This window comes from Echeneis naucrates, chromosome 7, assembly GCF_900963305.1.
Source record: "Echeneis naucrates chromosome 7, fEcheNa1.1, whole genome shotgun sequence".
Lineage (NCBI taxonomy): Eukaryota > Metazoa > Chordata > Actinopteri > Carangiformes > Echeneidae > Echeneis > Echeneis naucrates.
Window position 1 is genome coordinate 16,212,947 of NC_042517.1, and position 20,932 is coordinate 16,233,878.

The 20,932-nt window shown below is 44.1% G+C and overlaps 1 protein-coding gene across 1 annotated transcript in view; it reads right to left on the bottom strand.

Moving 5' to 3' along the window:
• The window catches only part of plxnd1 (plexin D1), a 56,803-nt gene extending 36,996 nt beyond the window's left edge, over positions 1-19,807 (bottom strand). The window contains exons 1-8 of the mRNA XM_029506105.1: positions 17,926-19,807; positions 15,843-16,019; positions 12,684-12,815; positions 11,397-11,497; positions 6,597-6,726; positions 5,338-5,515; positions 4,966-5,074; positions 828-927 (exon numbers count right to left, since the gene is read on the bottom strand). Of these exons, the coding sequence (XP_029361965.1) occupies positions 828-927; positions 4,966-5,074; positions 5,338-5,515; positions 6,597-6,726; positions 11,397-11,497; positions 12,684-12,815; positions 15,843-16,019; positions 17,926-19,146 (2,148 nt within the window). The 5' untranslated portion in view covers positions 19,147-19,807. The remainder of the gene's footprint in view (positions 1-827; positions 928-4,965; positions 5,075-5,337; positions 5,516-6,596; positions 6,727-11,396; positions 11,498-12,683; positions 12,816-15,842; positions 16,020-17,925) is intronic.
• Positions 19,808-20,932: the final 1,125 nt, after the last annotated feature.

Sequence of the window (20,932 nt, forward strand, 5' to 3'; positions counted from 1 at the left end):
AATACACTCAGACCCTCAGCCTGAGGGCGGATGTCTGCAAAGACACACACAGGCCATGGGACCTGGCTGGACAATAAACCTTTAGTCGGGACCCGGAATGACATAATGGCAGATTTAGTCTCCACGTAGTCAGGAACATGCCCAATTGTTATCTGGGGAGCTTTAATAGGGTTCAATGAGGCTGAACTAGTTTTGGATACATTTATCAATTTCACTGCTGTTTCATGTACTCCTGCCAGGCCTTTTACATTGTTTAATTTGTTTGATTTTCAGAGTACTTTACACCCTCACGGTGCTTAACATTCCCAAACATACCTACACAATCCATTTGTAGAGTTACCTACTTAAAATGATGTGATATATAAAACCTTGGCTGAAAATGTAGGTGTAGATTTATCTCTTTAAAGGCAGCAAGAAGTCTTGACACGTAATAATAATTCCCTGGGAAAATAGGGGCACAGTGAATCTAATTTGCCACATGCTGGGAAATCAAACTAAACTGCCAAACAGAGAAACTTTTTGGGTTGGAGTAACGTGCACAGTTCCCCTTATAGTCATGGGTATTGTCAGGTTTCTCCAAAGTCTCCTGTATTTTTATATCTGGTTTAAAACATTTCTGCATACTAAAGCTGAAACACTGTTACCCTAAATTACAACATAACTGCTGTTGCCTAACCTGTCTGGATTCAGCTCGTTAGAGCAGACTTGGAGATGCTAGACAGCAGAGTCTGGACCGTGTCAGGGGCTGCGACTTGTGGGATCTTAATAATATCAAACCATCAGGGCAGCTGTAGAGTTGATGGATTATAAAAGGGAGCATTACTCACCTCCAGCAGGTTGTGCTTTGACTCATCTTTACTGGAGACACAAAGGTGGTTCTCCTGGTCCCAGTAACACTTCCACCGTGTGCTCAGGCAGCTCACACATCTGACAGATAGATGCACACACACGGGACAAGACTTGAGAAATAGGGATCGAATGTTGCCACATCTGGCATGTTTTCGCCTCTGTGTCTCGCTCTGATCTGTTATTTTGCAGTAAATATGTAAAAAGCTTAGTGTACGGCTTTCCGTTTCATTGGGAGTGTAACACAAACAGAGCAACTGAAAAGATTATCGGCATCAAAGTTGAGCTCAAATAAAGAGGAAGTAAATATTAGTCACAGTGGAAGACACATTCATCCTGTGATACAACAGAGTCAGTATGGACGTCAAACAGGGCAAAATCTGCTGAAATGAAACAAGGCATTTCTCTATAAACACTCAGACTGGTAAATCCTGATGATGATGATGATGATGATGATTATGGTGTGTGTGTAAGTGCGCGGCTTCCTACATTTCTGTCCTTGCAAATCTATTTAAACTTCAACGTTGCCTCAAGTGATGACATTTTGGGTCCATGGGCAGCTTAATGCTTGCTTCAATTCATGCTCATTTGTCTGAGACATGCCTTCATATATGATTCAAAGAATCCCTTTTACAAACTGTCGGATGTGGGAGTTTCTTCTTGGTGAGCTGAAAGATTAAAATGCCTGTGTTTATGAAGTAAGGGCTTTTGCCTACAGTTCAAAGGGTTGTTTGATGGTTAGGGCCCAATCTAAGCCTATATCTGATGACATATTTTTATTGTATCCAAATTCCACAACCAGCCATAGTTAATGGCCATGTGTGTCAGGAAATTATTGTATATTTGCAACCAGTTTATGGAGACTTAGGTGTTATTAATTGGCACTAATTGACACCAGCCTCATCTTTTAAATCTGTAAACTGTATAACTGTCCGAAGAAATAACGCACTATTCTTCCTGCTTCCTCCTGAAAAGTCTCATTGTTATGCAATAACAAACAGTCTGGCTCACTTTATTACACTCATGATCTTTCGCAGCATATTGCGGCTAATTTTAGCAAATCAGCCACATGTGCTCTTGCTCATATACCACAATCTTTTGTGCTTACCATCTCATGAATTCCATAAAAGACACAGTCCATTTTACACCTTTCCACTTTAGCCCAGTCTGAGTTTTACGTTAGGCCATTGGTTCGATTTAACTCCCTCTAATTTGTCAGACAGTTATATATTTTATTCCTGAGCTTTTGAGATAGTCATCTCCTTTAAAAATGCCTTCTGATTCGGGCGATCTATCCTTTAAGACGGGGTATTGTTCTGGTCAGATGTGCGGCAGCTCCTGTATGATGAGCCTTAGTGTTTGGTGATATGGATTCTATTGGTCTTTACTGTGGATGCAGTAAAAACGCGTGTGTTCCAGATAAACTACCTCATACTGAACACCTTCAATGTATGGTGTGTCTGTGTGTGAGTGTGTGTCCCTGAATCGCCTCCAGGATGAGACAGATGTCCCACACTGGGAATGATAGTGCCTCCAAGTGATAGCACCACTTGCAGGGGGAGAGAAGAGAGTGTAAGAAAATGCAGAAGTGTGATTGAAACATGTGTGTGTGTGTGTGTGTGTGTGTGTGTGTGTGTGTGTGTTCTGATTAGAAACAGACCAGCCCCGCAAGGCTCATATCAGATACAGCTTTTCTGTTTTCCCTCCCAGACTCCCTTTGTGTCTGACTATAACACCTATACACGACCACCCCTGCATGTTCACACTCACACACTCACACACTCACACACACACACACACACACGCAGATTATTTGAACTCACTCTCTCTCTCTGCTTGACCTAACACTGATAGTAAATACCTGATGACTTAGTTTCCACCTCAAGTCAAAATGACCATGCACACACACACACACACACGCACGCACACACGCATGCACGGACGCACACACACTCACACTAAATACACAGTCAGGTTCACACTCTCAGGGCCTCTTAGTGGACACAGCGGTTAAACACACATCCTCAATCACGTCTCTGTCAAAGAGAAATACATCCAGAAGAAAAGGCCAGTTTCAGGGGGAGCAATGGAGGAGGACAGAAAAGACAGAGACGGGAAAGAGAAAAAAAACAAAAAACAAAAAGGGACAGGCATACAATGTAAATAGAAACAGAAAGAGTGTGTTTGACCGAGTGTAACTGGGACTGGGGGATGCAGGAAAAGTGACAGAGGCAGAGAGAGGGAAGGTTAGGTGGTTTTTCCTCCTGGGCTGTTTGGTGAGGCTGGAATGCTTCATCTGGTTGTCATTAACACTTTGCTTAGTAACCACTTTGAGAGGGTCATGGGAGCGCTGTATAAACACGCACACAAACACAGTCACACAGATTATCTCAAGAGCACACATGCTGATTCAGCACAGAGATGTCATACGCTAAATGAAGACATCTTGCTGCAGAAACTCTCCTCTTTGTTCTTAAGTCAATGTTCAATCAAACAATATCTCAATACTGCATCTGTTGATGATACTTCCTGTCTAATGTGGGCTCATTTAATATGGTTATCCCAAGTTATTACATTAGGACTGATTAAAACTATACTCCGGTGAATAACCATCACATTTTCATTAATCATGTGGATTCACAAGGCACCATTTTAAAAAATAATGGAGCGAGTAGTAGCCTAGACATCCTCTTAGCCTTTAGCTGTTTTGCTCTAGTTATTAATTTAGAGATCACAGATCGGTGTGCAATTTATGTGTAATAAAAACTTGCCCATGCAGGTGAAATTAAAAAATGTATCCAAAACTGATTATTGCTTTAAAATAAGAAAAAACCCTCTAAGTGGTAGCCTTTTTACCATTAAACACAAAACAAAGGGACTGCTCTAATCTATTCCTTCAGTGAGGAAATGTGGCTCATAAGACTCTCCTAAGGGATTATTAAAAAAAAAAAAAAAAAAAAACACCTTGAAGTGATTATAATCAGATAGAGTATGGCAGCATCGCAGTTTGCAGTCCATTGCTCATCCTGTGAGAATGGCACATTGCTCATTATCACCTTCAACAAACCACCATCTAATTTCACACTCCTGGACCTCGCCGAGCACTGAGGCCATGTGTACATATTAGGCAGTCTTGCACACATGTACCTGCAACTACTGTGTTCACACCTCCAGACTGCTTTCGAAAAGCGAACAAAAGGGGCACACCCCTGGTTGGTTTCAATCTCAGGGAATCAGACAAACACACGCATTGGGACACACACTAATGCCCGTGTAAGCCCCAGATCTGGCCGTCGATAGTAGTAGATCCTCTGACATGGTCCGACATGCAGAAGGAAGCCAGCTGGTGTGCCTTTGTGATTAGGTCATACGAGTCACAGTCCTTCACCAAAACAAACATCAACATGACCAGTCAGATATACATATCCAATTTCCTCTGGCTTAATGTTTACTCCATATTAATTCCACATTTGATCCTGCACTGAGAAACCCTGAGCAAGCCAAACACACAGTGATCCCTTCAAGAGGACGTCTCAGCAATATTTACCAACTGAGGCCTAAAGAGGCAACAGGAGGGGGAAAAAAAATCAGAAGTGGAAGACTACAGGGAACAGCAGAAAGGCCACTGAGACAACACCCCCCAGCTATATGTGCACATCAACAAATACACAGAGAGTTTAGCTGACATTTAGCTAATATTTGAGTGACGCTATAGCTCGGCTATGTTTAGGAACAGGTAGTATTTTGCCATAAAAGTCTCATTAAGGTGGCTTTGTTTTGAGGTGCCCTCTTGAAAAATCAAATAGCCGGAACTTCTGGGTCCATGCAGTGGTGGAAAAGTTACTGACATCCGCTGTATTACTTAAGTAAGTTAGTACTTAAGCAGTTTGGTGGGAAAGTAATTGATAGAGACCATAAAGATGGCAAGAGCCCCAACAGGGCATGACTTTTTGACAACTATCGCTTTTAAGGTTTATCACACATTTTTGTCACACATGTGATATCATCATCGTGAATTTGGAAGTCGGGGTGATACTGCATGTTGCCCAAACATCGACGACTCTTAATAAATCAAGAATTTGCGATAAAAACAGCATTGAGAATGGATGTGCGACTCACGACATCTTGGGGTGTATTGCTCCAGTCCTCTCACAGTCGTACATGATGAAGCTCCCAGATACCACGGATGTGCCATTCACTTTTATTGCCACAGAAACAGTAAGATGATCTGGAAAAACAAAGCCATGTAAACAAAGCTGCGGGTGTCAAACATTCAAGATGTTATCAGCGTCATAACACACTAGACGCCGAGCTGTCTTCTAGCTGGACTTTGAAAGATTAAAGGGGAAATTACATTTGCTGCAGCGTACCTGGACATCTTGTAAATGGAAAGAAAATGAATCGCACACTGTAACTGTACTTGTATTGTGCGGGAGAATGTGGCCGGCAGGCTTGGCACACAGCCAAATGCACGCTCGCTTGCCGTCTCACCTGTGCCAGGAAGGATTGGTTGATAGTTTTCTCGAGGGAGCAAGGGACAGGTCTGGATCTGAGCAGGACCGTAGTCCAGGTGCACCGTGGCAGCTGTCGAAACACCCGGCCCATACTCACACTCCACCCTGGAGCCGACCAGATCAGGAACGCTGCCATTTATCAGGATCCCAACATCCTGCAATAGGAACACACCTCTTTCCATGAGTACAATTTTCGTTTGACAAAAGTTTATTAGAAATCCATATCAGTGGTACTTCAAGTTCAGGCAGAGGAAAAAACAAACAAACAAAAAAACCCAAGTGTAATGAAGAACTCGATGGCAGAGTGCTAGATTCACGTCTAAATCTGGCTATGCGGTGAAACATGACATAAAATGAGAGCCATAACACCTCACTGACATGTGTGAATTCTAGCTAAATGATTTCCATGTGAGAAAAAAAGGTGGCGCGGTAGGTAGAAGGGAAGTAAGCCAGATTCTGTGGCTCAGTAAGCTCACTTCAGCAGGCTGAAGTGAAGTGATTTGTGACATGTGCTTACAAGTCTTAAAAATCTGTTTCATTGTTCGCTGTAATTGATCATTTCCTGGCTAAGACACCAACTTCCTGTCTGCTGCTTCCTGTTCAGAGAGACAACCTTGAGCTGAGTTTCCTGTGATTCTGCAGGATGCCTGTGGCTCAGACAGCTGCTAGATCTATTAAAACGAGCCAAAATGACCTACATAGCAAGAAAATATCCACAATTAATGAACCAATTAATGACCTGTCGTCTCTCATCCTCTTCTAATTATGAGCTGTAATTAAAGGTCAAATATATTTCAAGTGTCATATCTCAGTGAGCTAATTATCACATTGTTATTATGTTTCTGTTACGATACATGGAGTGTAGGTGATTGAAAACAATAGTTTGCGTGCTATAGCCTAGGACAATGAAAATACTCCTTTTGCCTAGATACATATCAGACTGGTGGTGTTCTGTAGCATTTATGTAGCAATGTCTGAATATTTTATCTATCTGCACGTCTGTCTGAGTGTGTGCTTGTAAGTGTAAGGCAGCTGCAGGAGCCGTCTTCACATGACTTTATCAGCGGGGTAATAATAACAGTGTGTATAATAATAGTGAGACATGTCTGATTACACAGGTGGCCGCAAGATATTCCATTTCATCAGCTTTAAATACTCTGCCCCCACTGACTGTGCGTATTTGGCCCTATGAAAAGGGTGTGCTGAGAACAATAATATAGAGGGAGTTGATGATACCTTGATGTCTGCAGAGATACTGATCTCTGGGGGTGTCAGGGTCATGGACGGACATTGCTGGGGACCTTCACCCATGCTGATCCAAGAGCGTGCCAACGTCCCCTGGGCACACTCCTTCTGGATGGTGCATCTGGACAGAAAGCAACAAAGGGAAGGTCAAATATCATTATCTTTCTGATCGTATCTGCGATATTTTGGGTTGAGATGAAATTGCACTACCAAGAGACTTCAATAATTGTTGGAAGTTTTCTGTACATTTTGTATACTCATGCTGAGAAACTCAAGAAACCAACTTCTCCAAGTTATAATGACCTTCCACATGTTGCCTTGATTGAAAACTTCCAGCACAGCAGGACCACATCAGAATATGTTCATCTCCTATACAGTAATTGCTTGTCAAAACTAGAGCAGGTAATTGAGACCCAGTCAGCCGCTGGATGCCCACACTAGTGTGTGAATGCCGAATTGTAAGCGCAGCATTTTATCCTCAGTGGGGAGAGCATGAACTTTTGTGTTTTCATTTCATTTCAGGACTTGACGAATTCTCACCGCTGGGTTTCATGGTCTGCTTCCCACAGATTTATGAGGTGCTCTGGTCTCCTAATGTCACATTCAGACCTCGGCTGTCAGTTTGTCTAGCTCAACACAAGAGACTACTTGACTCTGGGTCACATATATTGCTATAGCAACCCATCCCACCGGCACTAAGCTCAAGGGCCATTTACCAATACGTGAATTAAAAAAAAAACAAAAAAAACAACGACTGATTCTTTATCTCTGTAGACCAATAGTGCATTTGTGAATACGTGTTTGTGTGGACGTGCATAGAGCATACAACCAATATGTGTGTGCCTCTGTGCATTATGTAGGGGTAGGACAGAAGGATTGGAAGAGGGCATTCAACAAGCAAGGTGGCCTGGCTTCTGCTTCACTAATGAACTTCACCCACCGTTGGCACAGAGCTCAGTTCATCCACAGTCCAGATTGGAAGGACAAAGTGACCTCAGAGTAAGGAGAAACCAAACAGGCCCCATTTAACGATGTCCCAACACGCCACATAATGAGTTTGGCACATCCCACTTCCCTCACACGATCATAGTTGTTTTAGAAAAAAAAAAACAAAAAACAGTACGTGTCGCTGTGTGCTTGCATGTAAATGTCCAGATTCACAGTCTCCCTGGCACTGATGGACTGAGAAGGGACATGCGGTCAGCCGCTGAACCAAAAATAGAACAGAGTGGCTCTGGAAGCCAGACAAAAATCCCCTCGACACAAACAACCTCAAAAACTCTGAACACATTCTCAGGAAACTTAACAGCCATACTACAGTGGACTTTGGGATTGACAGAGGGACATGCTGAAACTGTATCACATATGTTGGAACTATTGATTTACTTTTCCTTTTGAAAGCCATTCCTTGTAACGTAATGTAAGGTTCTGAAAATGATCCAAAATGATCTGTAAAACTTGTCAGCTGGTTGGTCCACCATGATGGCCAAATCTGAAATGTGTCAAAAAGGTGGATTAAAAGACAGGATTTTATAGATATTGGTCCTCCGCGGGGGAATGAAGGCTTATCATTCTGGTCATCTCTCATCTAACACCACCATCAGATAAAAAAAAAAAAAAAAAAAAAAAAAAAAAAAAAAAGATGAAAGTTTTGGATGGTGGTGGTGAAAATATAGCAAATGTTAGTTACCTTCCAGTCACGGTATAACATTAGCATGCTGTTAGCATTTGGCCAAGTTGTAGCTGTGGAACTAAATAAATGAAACTAGAACTTCATAAGGATTCAATAACTTTTCCTGCTGATACATTTCAATAACTGTTCAAACTAAAGAGGTTTAGGGTAATATAGTCCCCTTGTCTTTCAAATTGTAATAAGAAACATGTTTGATTTGTGTGATTTGAAACGCACAGTACTTTCACTTCAGTTTGTGATTACAAAGTAAAGCACAATTTCTCATGGATTCCAACGGGTCAAATGTCCTTTCCGTGTTTCCCATGTGGAAAAAATATATTTAGATTACGCAGTTAACTCCAGATTTTATCTTTAAGAACTGAATACCTCATGGATGCCACTGAAGCAGCATCCAGGAAACATTGCAAAAGAAAAAAAAAAACAACAAAAAACATCCAGTCTCATCTGAGTATTGATAAAAAAACATGAGTTGTAACAACTGCCCTGCAAATACACGAGTCACATAGTAATAATTCTTCCTGTCATTTTTTTTTTTTTTGCTCCTGAGATGCACTAGATGCACTCATGAGTTGCCTGCTAACTCAAACAATAATTGAATCAAACGCAGCAGTGAGGAGTAATGAATTCAAAAACACTTATCTTTTTTCACAGCAGACACAGACGCACAAAGATTCACCTCACCTGCCTCACAGCAACATGCTGACTTTAAACGATTTAAAAGCTTTTCAAACCGCTCCTTAAACTAAACATAGTCAATATATGCAGCTAAAATATGACCCGAGAAAACTCCTAACCTCCTAAGTGTCTGTATGTCAGATGAGGCGGGAAGGCAGTGAGACTGTTAAACAGCAGGAGAACATATGCGTATCAAACACACACACACAAGGACACACAGAGTCACTGTGAGACAAGCACATTCAGATAGGCATGATAATTTGTGAATAGCAAAGACGGCACATGACACATAATTTGATTCAAATAAAGATATTAAAGTGCTTTCTTGTGACATGTGGCAGATTAAACCGGCTCCAGCATGAGAAAAAGTGATCAAGGACTGAACATTATCTCTGGCAGAGGAACTAGTTCTCTATTTTAGACAATAGTTCAGACTCCAACAAGCGAACAGACATGTTTTCATGCTCGGCATGCAGACGTTCTGAGAGATGTCAGCGCTATGCATAAAATCAAACAGGCACACGCAGAGAGACAGTGGTGGCTTCACAAATTCTAGATAGTTCTCTAGTGTTTTTTTTTTTTTTTTTCTCAATTCTCAGTGATTGTAGTTGTATCAGACAGTGGCACTGTCCACCCACACACATAGACCTACTGATCCCTAGGGCTCCGAGGCCACCGCAGGAGCGCAGCAGCAAGCATGACTGGCCAAACAGTGCATCAAACACACAAATACACACCCATGACATCAGCTCATTGGCCCTCGGGAGCCAGACAGCGACACACATTCATGCTGACACTTGCACACAGGCTTACACACTTTGACATTTCTTTGTCAAAAGAACCAGTGTGCACTCTCCCTCCCACCACCATCATCACAATCAACGCTTCTTTGTAGAGGGATAGAGAGGAGGACAAGGGCACTGGGGGAGGAAGAGGAGAGACTAGGCAGCCAGAGAGGGAGGTCGAGAGAGGGATAGCTAAATTCACAATGCTACTGGAAAATATGAGCGCGAGGAAGAGAAAAAAAGAAAGCCAGAGACAGAGAGAGAATCACAAGGGTAAAGAAAATGCAGCGAAGCAAGAAAGCGACTCGGATAAAGAGACGAAAGATAGACAAATAAGAAGAAAAGACAGGGAGATGACAGCCAGACAGTCTGACCACACATACACACAAACACACACAAACGCACAACCCTCATCAGTTCCACTCTTCCAGCTCTGAATGGCCCCTGGCAATGTCACAGCCTCCAGAGCTGCAGCACAACTCATCACAAAATTCACTATCTCATTTGATCTGCTTTAATCACCAAGCAACCAGCCATTTTACTGTTTGTCTGTCTGTGTCTCTCTCTCTCTCTCTCTCATACACACACACACCAGCATGAAGACAGAAAACAGCCAAACAAACACAGCTCGACACCGCACATATTCTTCCTGAAAGCTAGTGAGTGCAGAGCCAGAGAGCCAGTCCTGACAGAGCCACACTAATCAATGTGCGCTCTTGCTCGCTCACAGCAACACTTCAGCCAAGTCACTCCTAGCTGGCTGCTCCCAGCCTGTCACGAACTAAAAACTACCAAAGAACCAAGAGAACGCTCCAAACAATGATGTTAATCATAGGCCTAATGAACAACAAGAGACTTGCAACCCAAAAACACACTCCGTCATTGGCAAGGCTCAAGCCAGGCAACATTTTGAAACTGAGAATGAGCAAGATGAAAAGCAGCAGAGGAGTCTCTGTGGATTCAAACACTCTAAGTTTAAAAAAAGAAACAAAAGGCTCAAGTCATTTTATGTTGCCATCAATCTGATCTTTCGTTGCGTCAAAGAAGCAATAACACATATAAACAGTCCCAGCTGCTTCAACACAGACAGTACAGAAGGCAGGCATGTTCACATGCCTACATCAAACAGCTTGTCACATGTTCGGGACACCATCACATATGACAGCTTGATTGAATTATGTTTCACTGGCAGTGGAGGAGGGCAGCATGGTGGTTAGTGGCCCCACAACAAGAAGGTTGCGGGTTTGGTTCCCGGCTTGGGGCCTTTCTGTGTGGAGTTAGCATGTTTACCTCGTGCTTGCGTGGGTTTTTTCCGGGTACTCCGGTTTCCTCCCACCGTCCAAAGACATCGTGTTTGGCTTAAATGGAGACTCTAAATTGTGTGCAGGTCTGAATGTGAGTGTGAGTGGTTGTTAGTCCCTGTTTGTCTCCGTGTGTTGGCCCTGTGATGGACCGGTGACCTGTCCAGGGTGCGCCCAGCCCTCACCCAGTGTGGATTGGCTCCAGAGCCCCCCCGTGACCCGGAAACGGATAATCAGTAGAAAATGATTGAATGAATGAAGTAGAGGAAAGTTACAGCCCACCAGAACATAAGAGTTAACTGGGACAATAGAGAAGTGTGTGTTTGTGTGTGTGTACCTGTTTTCTAGAGTACACCAACCACAGTGGGCATCACCTGCTCCCAAACAATCACGGCAGCTCTTCCACCGGTCACATTCTGCCACCCCGACCCTCAGCATCTGCACAGCACAGCACAAACATAAAACACACACACACATACGCTGAAAAAGTGAACACATTTCATCAAACAGAAACAAAGTGCTGAAGTAAATGACATATTATTAGTTAGCTATTTTATTGTCTAATTCATAGCATTTACTCTTTGCAGCTTTTTAAACATGTGCTCCAGTGCTTTAATCTCTTGTGTGATCCATTGTAAATTGAATATGGACCGTAGGTCTGACAAAACAGGCAGTTCAAACACATCATGTTTGGCTCCAAGACAAGATGATAGGCATTTTCACCCTTTCCTGGCATTTTATTGACCAAACCATCAATCTGACAAGATGGCGGAACAGCTAATCTACCAAACAAGAAAACATCTATGACACCAGTTGCTGTCTTACAGATCTCATCTTGGGAAAATTTTAAACGGGCACAAAGAGCATAACATATATAACATATGTCAATTTAATGAGCTATAATGTAGGTATGTTGTCTATCATCAGTGTTCATTCACGTGAAATAGTTTTTAGTTACATAGCCTATATTTTTAATACCAATAAGTTATCAAACATTGATTAATCATTCAATTACTTTGTATAGACGATGCAAAGAGGCAGACGCGGTAATGACACACTTTGTTACAGGTACTTTCTGCCGGTGCAGGATCATACAAAATTTCCGGGGCAGCAAATGAAAGGAGAGACTATTGTAATGTGTTTACAGTCCTGCAAGAAAAATGCACATTATAAGTGAATGTGATGAAAATCTGACGGATTATACCTTCATTAGTGTTCCTGATCATGTTGCATTCCAACGTGGATGATTGCATGTGAGTGCCTTATTATTGTGTATACCAAACCACCAGTTCCTGGTCATCATTAACTCATATTCAAACACATTCTTCACCAGAAAACAGGACAGCTAGAGACACAGCCGCATCATGTCATGATGGTTTTGAAACACAGCAGCGAAACCCAATGTTGGGTTATACATGTGGCCGTTTTGGTCGAATACGTTTGAATGATCAGCTAAATCGAGGCGAGGGGGATTCTTAAGCTGGGAAATGAGGTCACATGTTATATAGTTTCTATTATAGCTATCAATAATCACTCTTTGTGCTGATACGAATAAATCAGTGATGTCTAAGAATATCAACAAACATCTTTAGACTAGTCCCTCAGACTGCAGACGCATTCTTACATGGTGAGAGGTCATGAGATAAAGGAAGTTCCGGTCACTGGGGTCGAAGGTCATGATGTGGTGGACAGCTTCGCTGGCTGACAGCTTCAGTGTCCACTGATTGGCCAAGGTCATGTTTGCCAGGAGGGTCAGCTGTGAAAAAGAGCAGAACACAAAAGGTTAGATGGAAGAGGTGGAACATGTGCTCAAGTTAAAAATTAACAGTCAACTGTCAGCTGAGCATCAACCTGTCTCGCTTCCCGTCACCAGGCGGCTCAGAAAGAGTCAGGGTGTTGTTTATTAACACCTCAATGGAAGCAGCTTCATATTCATGCCAGCAATTTTCACATCATCCTCACACTGCTAACTTCTAGGCTGCAGCACCTAATGAGCACTCAAGTGTTTTTGGCAAGTTAAATTTGTTCTTTTACATGAATTCCTCCAAACCTGACTGAGACACACAAAACTGTACCAAAATCTTTTTTTTTTTTTTCATGAAATTAATATATAAACAATACCTGCCAGATTTTGCAAAATGTATAAATCTTTACTTTAAAGTATTTTTACATGCTCAGCCTTCTTAAATAATATTTTAAGAGGCCCTTTGTTCAGACAGTGTGTCTAATCTTGTTCCTCCAAAGCAGTAATTTATCTCCACACTGGCCTTCTTACAACTCAAGATAATAAAACTGGTGACATGTTCTCACGTACTCACAAATGCACACACATACAAACACACACACAGAGCTGTGTAGAAAAACAAACTGTGCTGAGTGAGACTTCCTGTCACGCAGACAGCAAAGGCTCTTATTTCTGCGATTTGTCAGGTCTCCCTTCAGTGGCGACATCCTGCCCATCCTGAGCAACTGGCAAACTGACCAGCATCTGGAGACAAGCACGGGCTGTGTTGCCTCTCAATCTGCTAAATACACAAACACGCTGTCGAAAAAACGGACACACAGACACACACACACGAGACAAAACCATCACCACCCACTGAGACTTTCTGGTTACTGTTTAACTAAAGCAGACAGAAGCTTAGTAAACCATTGGCTTTGGATGAGAGGCATTATCTCTGCCTCCAAATATCACTGTCGTTTTTGTAACACCACCCACCCACCCATTCACAAACAAACACAAACACACACACACACACACACATACACACACAATTCCTCCTCAGAGATATTAAGCAGCTGTGCTATGTCTTCGCCCCACACTCCGGTGACAACAAATGCATAAGCAGAGTGGCACAGTGAGCAGTAAGTAAAAAGCAGCCCACACACCTGGAGAGGGAAGCAGAATAAGTGCAGGGAGGAGGAGCGGCGGGGAGGGAGCAGTGGCACAGTGCGCCACCAGGTCAACCAACAGAACACCTGCTGTACTGGCAGGTCACTCTGACTCTATTCTCTGTCTATCTGCCTGCAGATGAAAGACCCTATTCAACCAGCGTGCTCAGCTGCCGTGTGCTCTATTTGTGTGTGTGTGTGTGTGTGTGTGTCTGGGGGGGATGTACCTGGTACCTGGTAAAAAAAAAAAAAAAAAAAACTGAGAATAAAGGCAGATGGAGGTTTGTCCGGAAAGAGAGAACAACAGAGATAAATTGTGTTTGCAAAATGAATCAAAGGGCCTTTTATATAAGAGACTGAGTAAAAGAGAGGGGACAATGAAGTGATGAACTGAGGAGTGGCACAGAGGACTGACTGAGGGAGTAAAATTGGACGAGAGTGAGCAAGATAAAGGCAGATGCTCTGAGAGGGGCAGAAAATGGAAGTCAGCTGTAATGGGGAGGGAGAGACTTCATTAAAAAAATGCATGTAATTACAAATTACTTCACTGAGGGCTCTCTCAAAGACAGTAAAAGAGGCCTAACTTAATCTCAACCACTGTTCCCCTGTGTTTAGTCTGAGCCAAACTCACAGTCAGAATCACATTACACACACTAACAGCACCATTAACCTCTGTAACAGCTCTATCCTCAGGGCACACACACACACACAAACACATGCGGAGGGGCACACACTCAGAGATGCTGCAACACACACACAGTTGCATCGACAAACAGTGAGAGACACATAAAGTTAAAAAGCAGAGAACGCTGTTGCCCTGGGTCACAGAAACAGTACTCTCCCCATGTAACAGGGCTGACACACGCTCTGAGAGAACACACATGTAGCTCATAATCACAGGGTTTACATTCATCTGAGTAAACAAATGAAATCATAAAACCACTCGCGCTGGCCAACAGACAAAGTCGCACACCTAAAAACAGAGTCAAACCTGCAATCAGGCAACCTGACATACACAAACACGCTCATGCACACAGTTGCTTACACAGTCCCAGCCAGTGTTGTGCATCCAAAAACCAATTACTGCATGCTCAGCTGGGGCCAAGTTAGTGTGTTCATCCGGAGAGGAAAACAAGGAGCTGAAAACACAGCACCCCATAGCAGAATGGGTTTAATGTCGTAAAAGGTACCAGGCTATTGTGAAACACTGGAGTCAGACCGCTTTCAGCGCCAGTTTATGTTGTTCCCACAGACAGCTGAGAAGAAGCTTGTGGCGCTTGCAGGCAGGCCTCTACTAAGTAAGCCCAGTCAGGGGTGACTAAGGATGTGGATGAAACAGAATTGAGGAATGCCGTTCATTTAGGTGGGAAAGGTTTTCACAAGGTGGACCCACTGCAGATGCTCCACAGCTGAGGTCGCACACCAACGCATGGCAGCACTGACTCATACATCGTCAACCAACCTTGTTAAACAGGTCTCAAACAGCAACCGAACAAATCATTAGCACTAATAAACGTGCCAGGACGGGGTATGGGTGATGGAGTGTGTGTGGCGGGGGGGGGGGGGGGGTGACAGTGCTGAGAACCTATCAGATGAAAGCAGACATCGCTGCCTGCTCTGTGTGTTTCATCACACATCTACGTTTGGTTTATTGAACAATTCAGCAGCCACATCAGAGCAGGACTATGCAACTGTTATTGTTATAGTTTTTTTCCGAGCTTGAGGGCTCAATCACATTAAAAATATTAACTCCGCTCAGTGGCAACCATGTGGTGCAACAGTGTTATCACCTGGGGTTAGTTTGTAATGGCTGCATTCTTTGTTCACTTTATAAACACCGTGTGTGTATGTGTGTGTGTGTGTGTAAATTTATATTTTTAGTGTGTCTCACCTTACGAAGTCGCCCATTACTGGTTCCTAGGAAAACCACGGTGTGGTTGTGAATGTTGTCGACAGAGACTGAACTAAGGCCTGGGTATTCAAATAGAGGAATGGCCCTCAGGGGCCTCCGTAGGGCAAGAGGGTGCTGCAGGTGGGCCGCACCGCAGTCGAGCTGCTCGGGCTGCAACTAGAAGATGAACAAAATGGAAGACGGAGATCAGTTCGGTTCAGCTTAAATATAGGAACATGCCATTAGGATGAGAAAACAGGAGAGATTAAAGCATGAAACAAACGCTGGGTGATGAAAGTGAAATGGAAAACAAGAAGTGATAGCAGCTATCACAATAGTGCTGCTCATTCTTCTGAATCTCTTTTCAGTCATCTCAGTGAATATTTGAAAAGGGCTTACAAGGGTCTTCAACACTTTTAAGACTCTCCTTCTTTCAAATCCTCAGCAGGCAATGATAAAACATTAGTGCCACGCTTGGATGAGCACCGGGATCTACTGGGAATTCTCTGAATATTTTAGAGCACGCAGAGGAAAAAAAAAAAAAAAAAAAAAAAAAAGAATTAAGCACATGGATATTTGTAGAGTCGCTTCCCACGGGCCCTTCCGTTCATGGCCTTGTCTCTCTTATCTCAAATTGTGTCTGGCTTTCCCTCAGTGCTGGACCCCAGACTGTTGACTATTAAAAAAAAAAAAAAAGATCGCACCACTTCAGCGGTCATGGCAACAACAAAAATGCCCAACTAAAGAAAGGTGAACTTTATTCTTTGAGGAGTGAAGAGGTTGAATCGTAGATAGAGAAAATATCTAAACCACTTTGAACTGAGCATTTGTCTATCTCTGGAGGGCCTCTAGGCTGATTAAGAGAGCATTCAGAAAACTGGTCACGAGAGGAGTGGGCCTTGGGGCTGCCGCCAACAAGGCTGCACCAGCCATGGGGGCAACATCCTAACCTGACAGCACAGGCTCCTTTGACCTGCACCAGCAAAATGAAAAGCTGGAACTTGACCACATTCCCATCAAAGCGTGGAAAGCTTTCTTTGACTTTATCGTCCGACAGTCTCCTTAGGGAGGTAAATAGCGTGCAATGCTTTTGTACAAAGTTTTATTCAAAGCAAATATTTGGTTTGGTCTGCAAGCATGTAATTAAAAACACAAGATAATCTCACCATGTGTTCATGACAAAGCTTCTATTTATTCACCAACTGTGCTAAATGTTTGGTTGAGTTAAAGTAAGAAAACGACATGCAATAAAAATGGAAAGAAAAAAAAAAAAGAAGAAGAAGAAGCTGTCTGCAGTTTAATATGAGAACATCCTAAACTACTGACCCTTTCTTCTCTTCATATTTGATAAGACAGGGAGGTGCTGGATGTGAGAAGGGTCTTATCCTTCCCATAACCCTGGGTGTGGCTCTGTGTGGCTCTTTCCAACTGCCATGACCCCTGCTTGTGACCCAGGAGATACTCTCTGCAAATCATGAATCTCTGCGCTTAAGAGGATAACTTTTTAAAGCTTAAATAGAAGCCGTTGGATATTTACAGCAGTCGTGAGTGGGGTTTTCTTATTTAACATGCTGAACAAACGTACAGGCTTGCAGCTTTCATAAATCAGCCTGAGAAGCAGGTTTATGTGCCACAGATGTTTAGGCATGGACGGTTGGAAGGCTGGCTCTTGGTTTAGAGTAGTACGGCTCATAAAAAAGGGTGCTAAATAAATAAAACCTCCAGTTATATTATCTTCATGCATTGGGGATGCATAAAGACAATGCAGTCAGAGGGGCTGGACCCGCTAATGTTTCTAAAAATGAAAATTTGCTGGTGAGGTATGTAAATTGTTGTTCCGTTTCTGTGAAGGTTATTCTGCCCCAAAATGCTGGGGCCTTGTTTACAGAACACCTGAGCCATCACACACACACACACACACACACACACACACACAACATTATTTTTAATCATTGTGACCGTTAAAATTCAACTTTGGACCAATTAATTTGATAAAATGAAACGAATTGATTTTTTTTTTTTTTTTTTTTTTTTTTTTTAAGAAAGAAAGAAATACAGAATGAAAAAGATGTGTGTTTCTTACCACCAGGTTTCCCTTCTGGATGCAGGCTGCCCCGGAGCCCTGGATGACGCTGTCCAGCACTTGAACGTCGCTGCTGGGGGAGTTGGAGCAGTTCCTGCGGCCCTGTCGGATCTCCTCCTCGATGTCTCCGAACTTGAAGGCGCACAGAGCGGACTTTCTGTCCGTCTGCCTCTCCTTTGCAAACACTCCGAACAGGTAGGGCTCCGGGTCCGGCCCGTAGTCCGTGGGGATCTCCGCGGGGTAGACGGACAGCAGCCGGTTGTAGATGTTCCCGTTAAATCCGCACTGTAAAGGCATCTGGATGTAGGACTCGGTGAGTTTCCTGATCTCCGGTCCGGAGGATTTTCGGGGATTCTCGGTATCCAGACAGATCCTGGCCAGGATGCTGTTGGGCTGACTCTCCTTGTGGCCCGTTTTGGCGTCATTGTTGAAGGCGATGTAGGAATAAGTCTTCTGGATGAACGCGTGGACGAAGTTGAGCTTGTTTTTGGTCTTCACCTCCTGTTTGATCTTGAACACGTTGTCCTCTGAAGGGTTAATGTCATAGGTGAACAGTCTGGACAGGTCCTTGACATTCAGGGAGCGGATGGCAATCTCCGGGGTGTTTTCAAAGCGCAGGTCCTCCTTGCTGTGGTTCTTGGGGAAAAACGGGGTGCCGGCCCCGGTGTAAGTGGCCCCCACCAGCAGCCGGGTGTTTCCTCCGTGGCTCTTGAAGATGAGCCCGACTGTGGACGCGTTCGGGTGGTTCGCGGCGATGTTGAGCATGCTGGGGAAAACAGTCTTCTCGCCCTGCGGTGGGAACTCCACCGCTATCTCCGAAATATTCTCCATTTTTCTGAGCTCACAGAAGCCCTGGTACACCGACCCACACACAACCACGACCCCTTGGTCTCTGTCCAGCTTGAGGAGCTTGTTGTGGTTGTCGGTGAGGGATTTGGGATGCTCGCACGGAGCCTGGGGCAGCTGTGGCGCATGGCACAACAGGTTGTCCTCCACCGGCCCGGTCCTCTTCTCCACTTCGACACTCAGGGTGGCGTTCAGCTGGTACACCGTGTTGACGGTGGCCAGGTAGACCTTTTTGGAAACCGGGTCCACCACGAAGTTATTGGTGTGATTCGGAGACGCGAACGCCTGTTGGACGTGAAGCGCGCTGGCGCTCCGGCGCATCTCCAAAGTCAGGACGCCGAGGAGCAGGACGGCTATCTCTATCGAAGGAGGCATTTTTCCTTCTGACCGGCTTCCGCGTGTTCTGTGCCGAGGGGTGCATTGAGCAAAGACAAAATTGTGTGTTTGTTCCTACTGCGACAATCCGAGAGGAAAGGCTGTTTCCTGCTCAACGCCTAGACCCAGAATGACGCGATAAGCGAGTCGTGCTTCCTTTTTCCAGGCAGCCTCCTCTGTCCCTCTCTGCCCACTGAGCCGTTCAGCAGCCTCTCCCCTGAAGAGCACAGCCACAATACCTCGCTCAGATTTCCGTGATCTTTAAACAAAAGACTGCTGCTGACAACCAGCTCCGTTAAAGTAGATTCGCTGACGCGCAATAGCTGGATAAAGTAATGCCGTCACAGATCTGATCAAACTTGCCACAAGTCATGTTTACTGCGGCTTGTTCAACGACTGATCCATCAAAGATTATTAAAGTACACAAACTCTCTGAGGAGTACCACTTCCTCCCTGTAATGACACCCCCCATCTGTTTTGATGGATCACCCTCCAATTATCAGATATCTCGTTTTTGTTGTTGTTGTTGTTGTTTTTTTTTTTCATTTTGTCCATCTGCACATTATAAACGTTTTCTTTCTTGTCCAGCTTTAAGTTGAAATCGTGGTGCCATGTGAAGTTATGACGATCATCTCCTTCTCCTTTATAAGATGGGTCACCTGATGAACCTCCGCCCCAGCATGGTTCCGCTCATCGCGGGGTTAATGGAGGGTCACCGTCCCACCTCCGGTGCGCCCCAGCGGCCTGGCTCTCAGATTAGTTCTGCAGATCCGGAGGGTTCTGTTTTGGGCACATACGGAGCGGTAAGAACCGTGAAAGTGCTACCAGATGGGCACATCAGCACACCTTTCCGGTTTTTGACATTCACATCTATCCAACATAGCTTTCTTGCACGCTCTGCCTCATAAATATTCAAGCATAACACATGCGCCCCCACTCAAAAATTCACAGATTTTTATTTTTTTTTTTTTTCTGCCTGTGGATGGAGTGCGCATATGCTCACATCTCAGAATAGAAATAAATGATCCCTACTAGGGAAACGAGCACGAGTGTCTCAGACGCTGCATGAATCAGTTTGCAATCGAGCCCGAGAAGTGTTATCTGTGAAATATCATGCAATAATTAGACTTGATGCTAAATCGTGCGCAATCACTTGTGCCTATTTACTACGGACTCCTCTGGGGACAGACTCTGCTCTCCCCTGTCCGTCTCCACTTGCAGCTTTCTGGAGGGCAGACAAGTGCTCCCTGCGTTTACCTTGGCGCACAGCCATGCGCATCAAAGTTGGCGGGGTAGAAGAGGAGGAAACCGCCTGATAAAGTGCAACATAATCACCCCTAAAAAAAAAAAAAAAAAGGTAGGGCTCAGTTGACTGAACCTCCAACAGCCTGGAGTCTCAGCGGTCAGCCAGAAAGCGGACATGGGGTCCAGCAGGGACGAGGCTGCTGGATCAGACCTGCCAGCATCACATGCCACCGGAGAGGTGTGACTGAGTGCTGCGGTTCGGTGCCGCTCAATCAAACACATCAAAAGGAATTTAGACGTGTGCGCGCGCTTGTGAAAGACAGAGAGAGCGGGTGTGGAATTAAGTGGGATAGAAATAGTCTCTCCCCAGTTTATGGGGAAAGATTGTCTCTGGTGGCCCACTCCGGCTGCTGGCAGTAAGACTGCGGTTAAAGGGGCCTTCCACAAAACCTGTTTCCTTCCTGATAAGGACCGACACCTCCTTGTGTTCAAACACCCACTTCTCACATAACAGGCCATTCACACAAACTCAACCCAACGG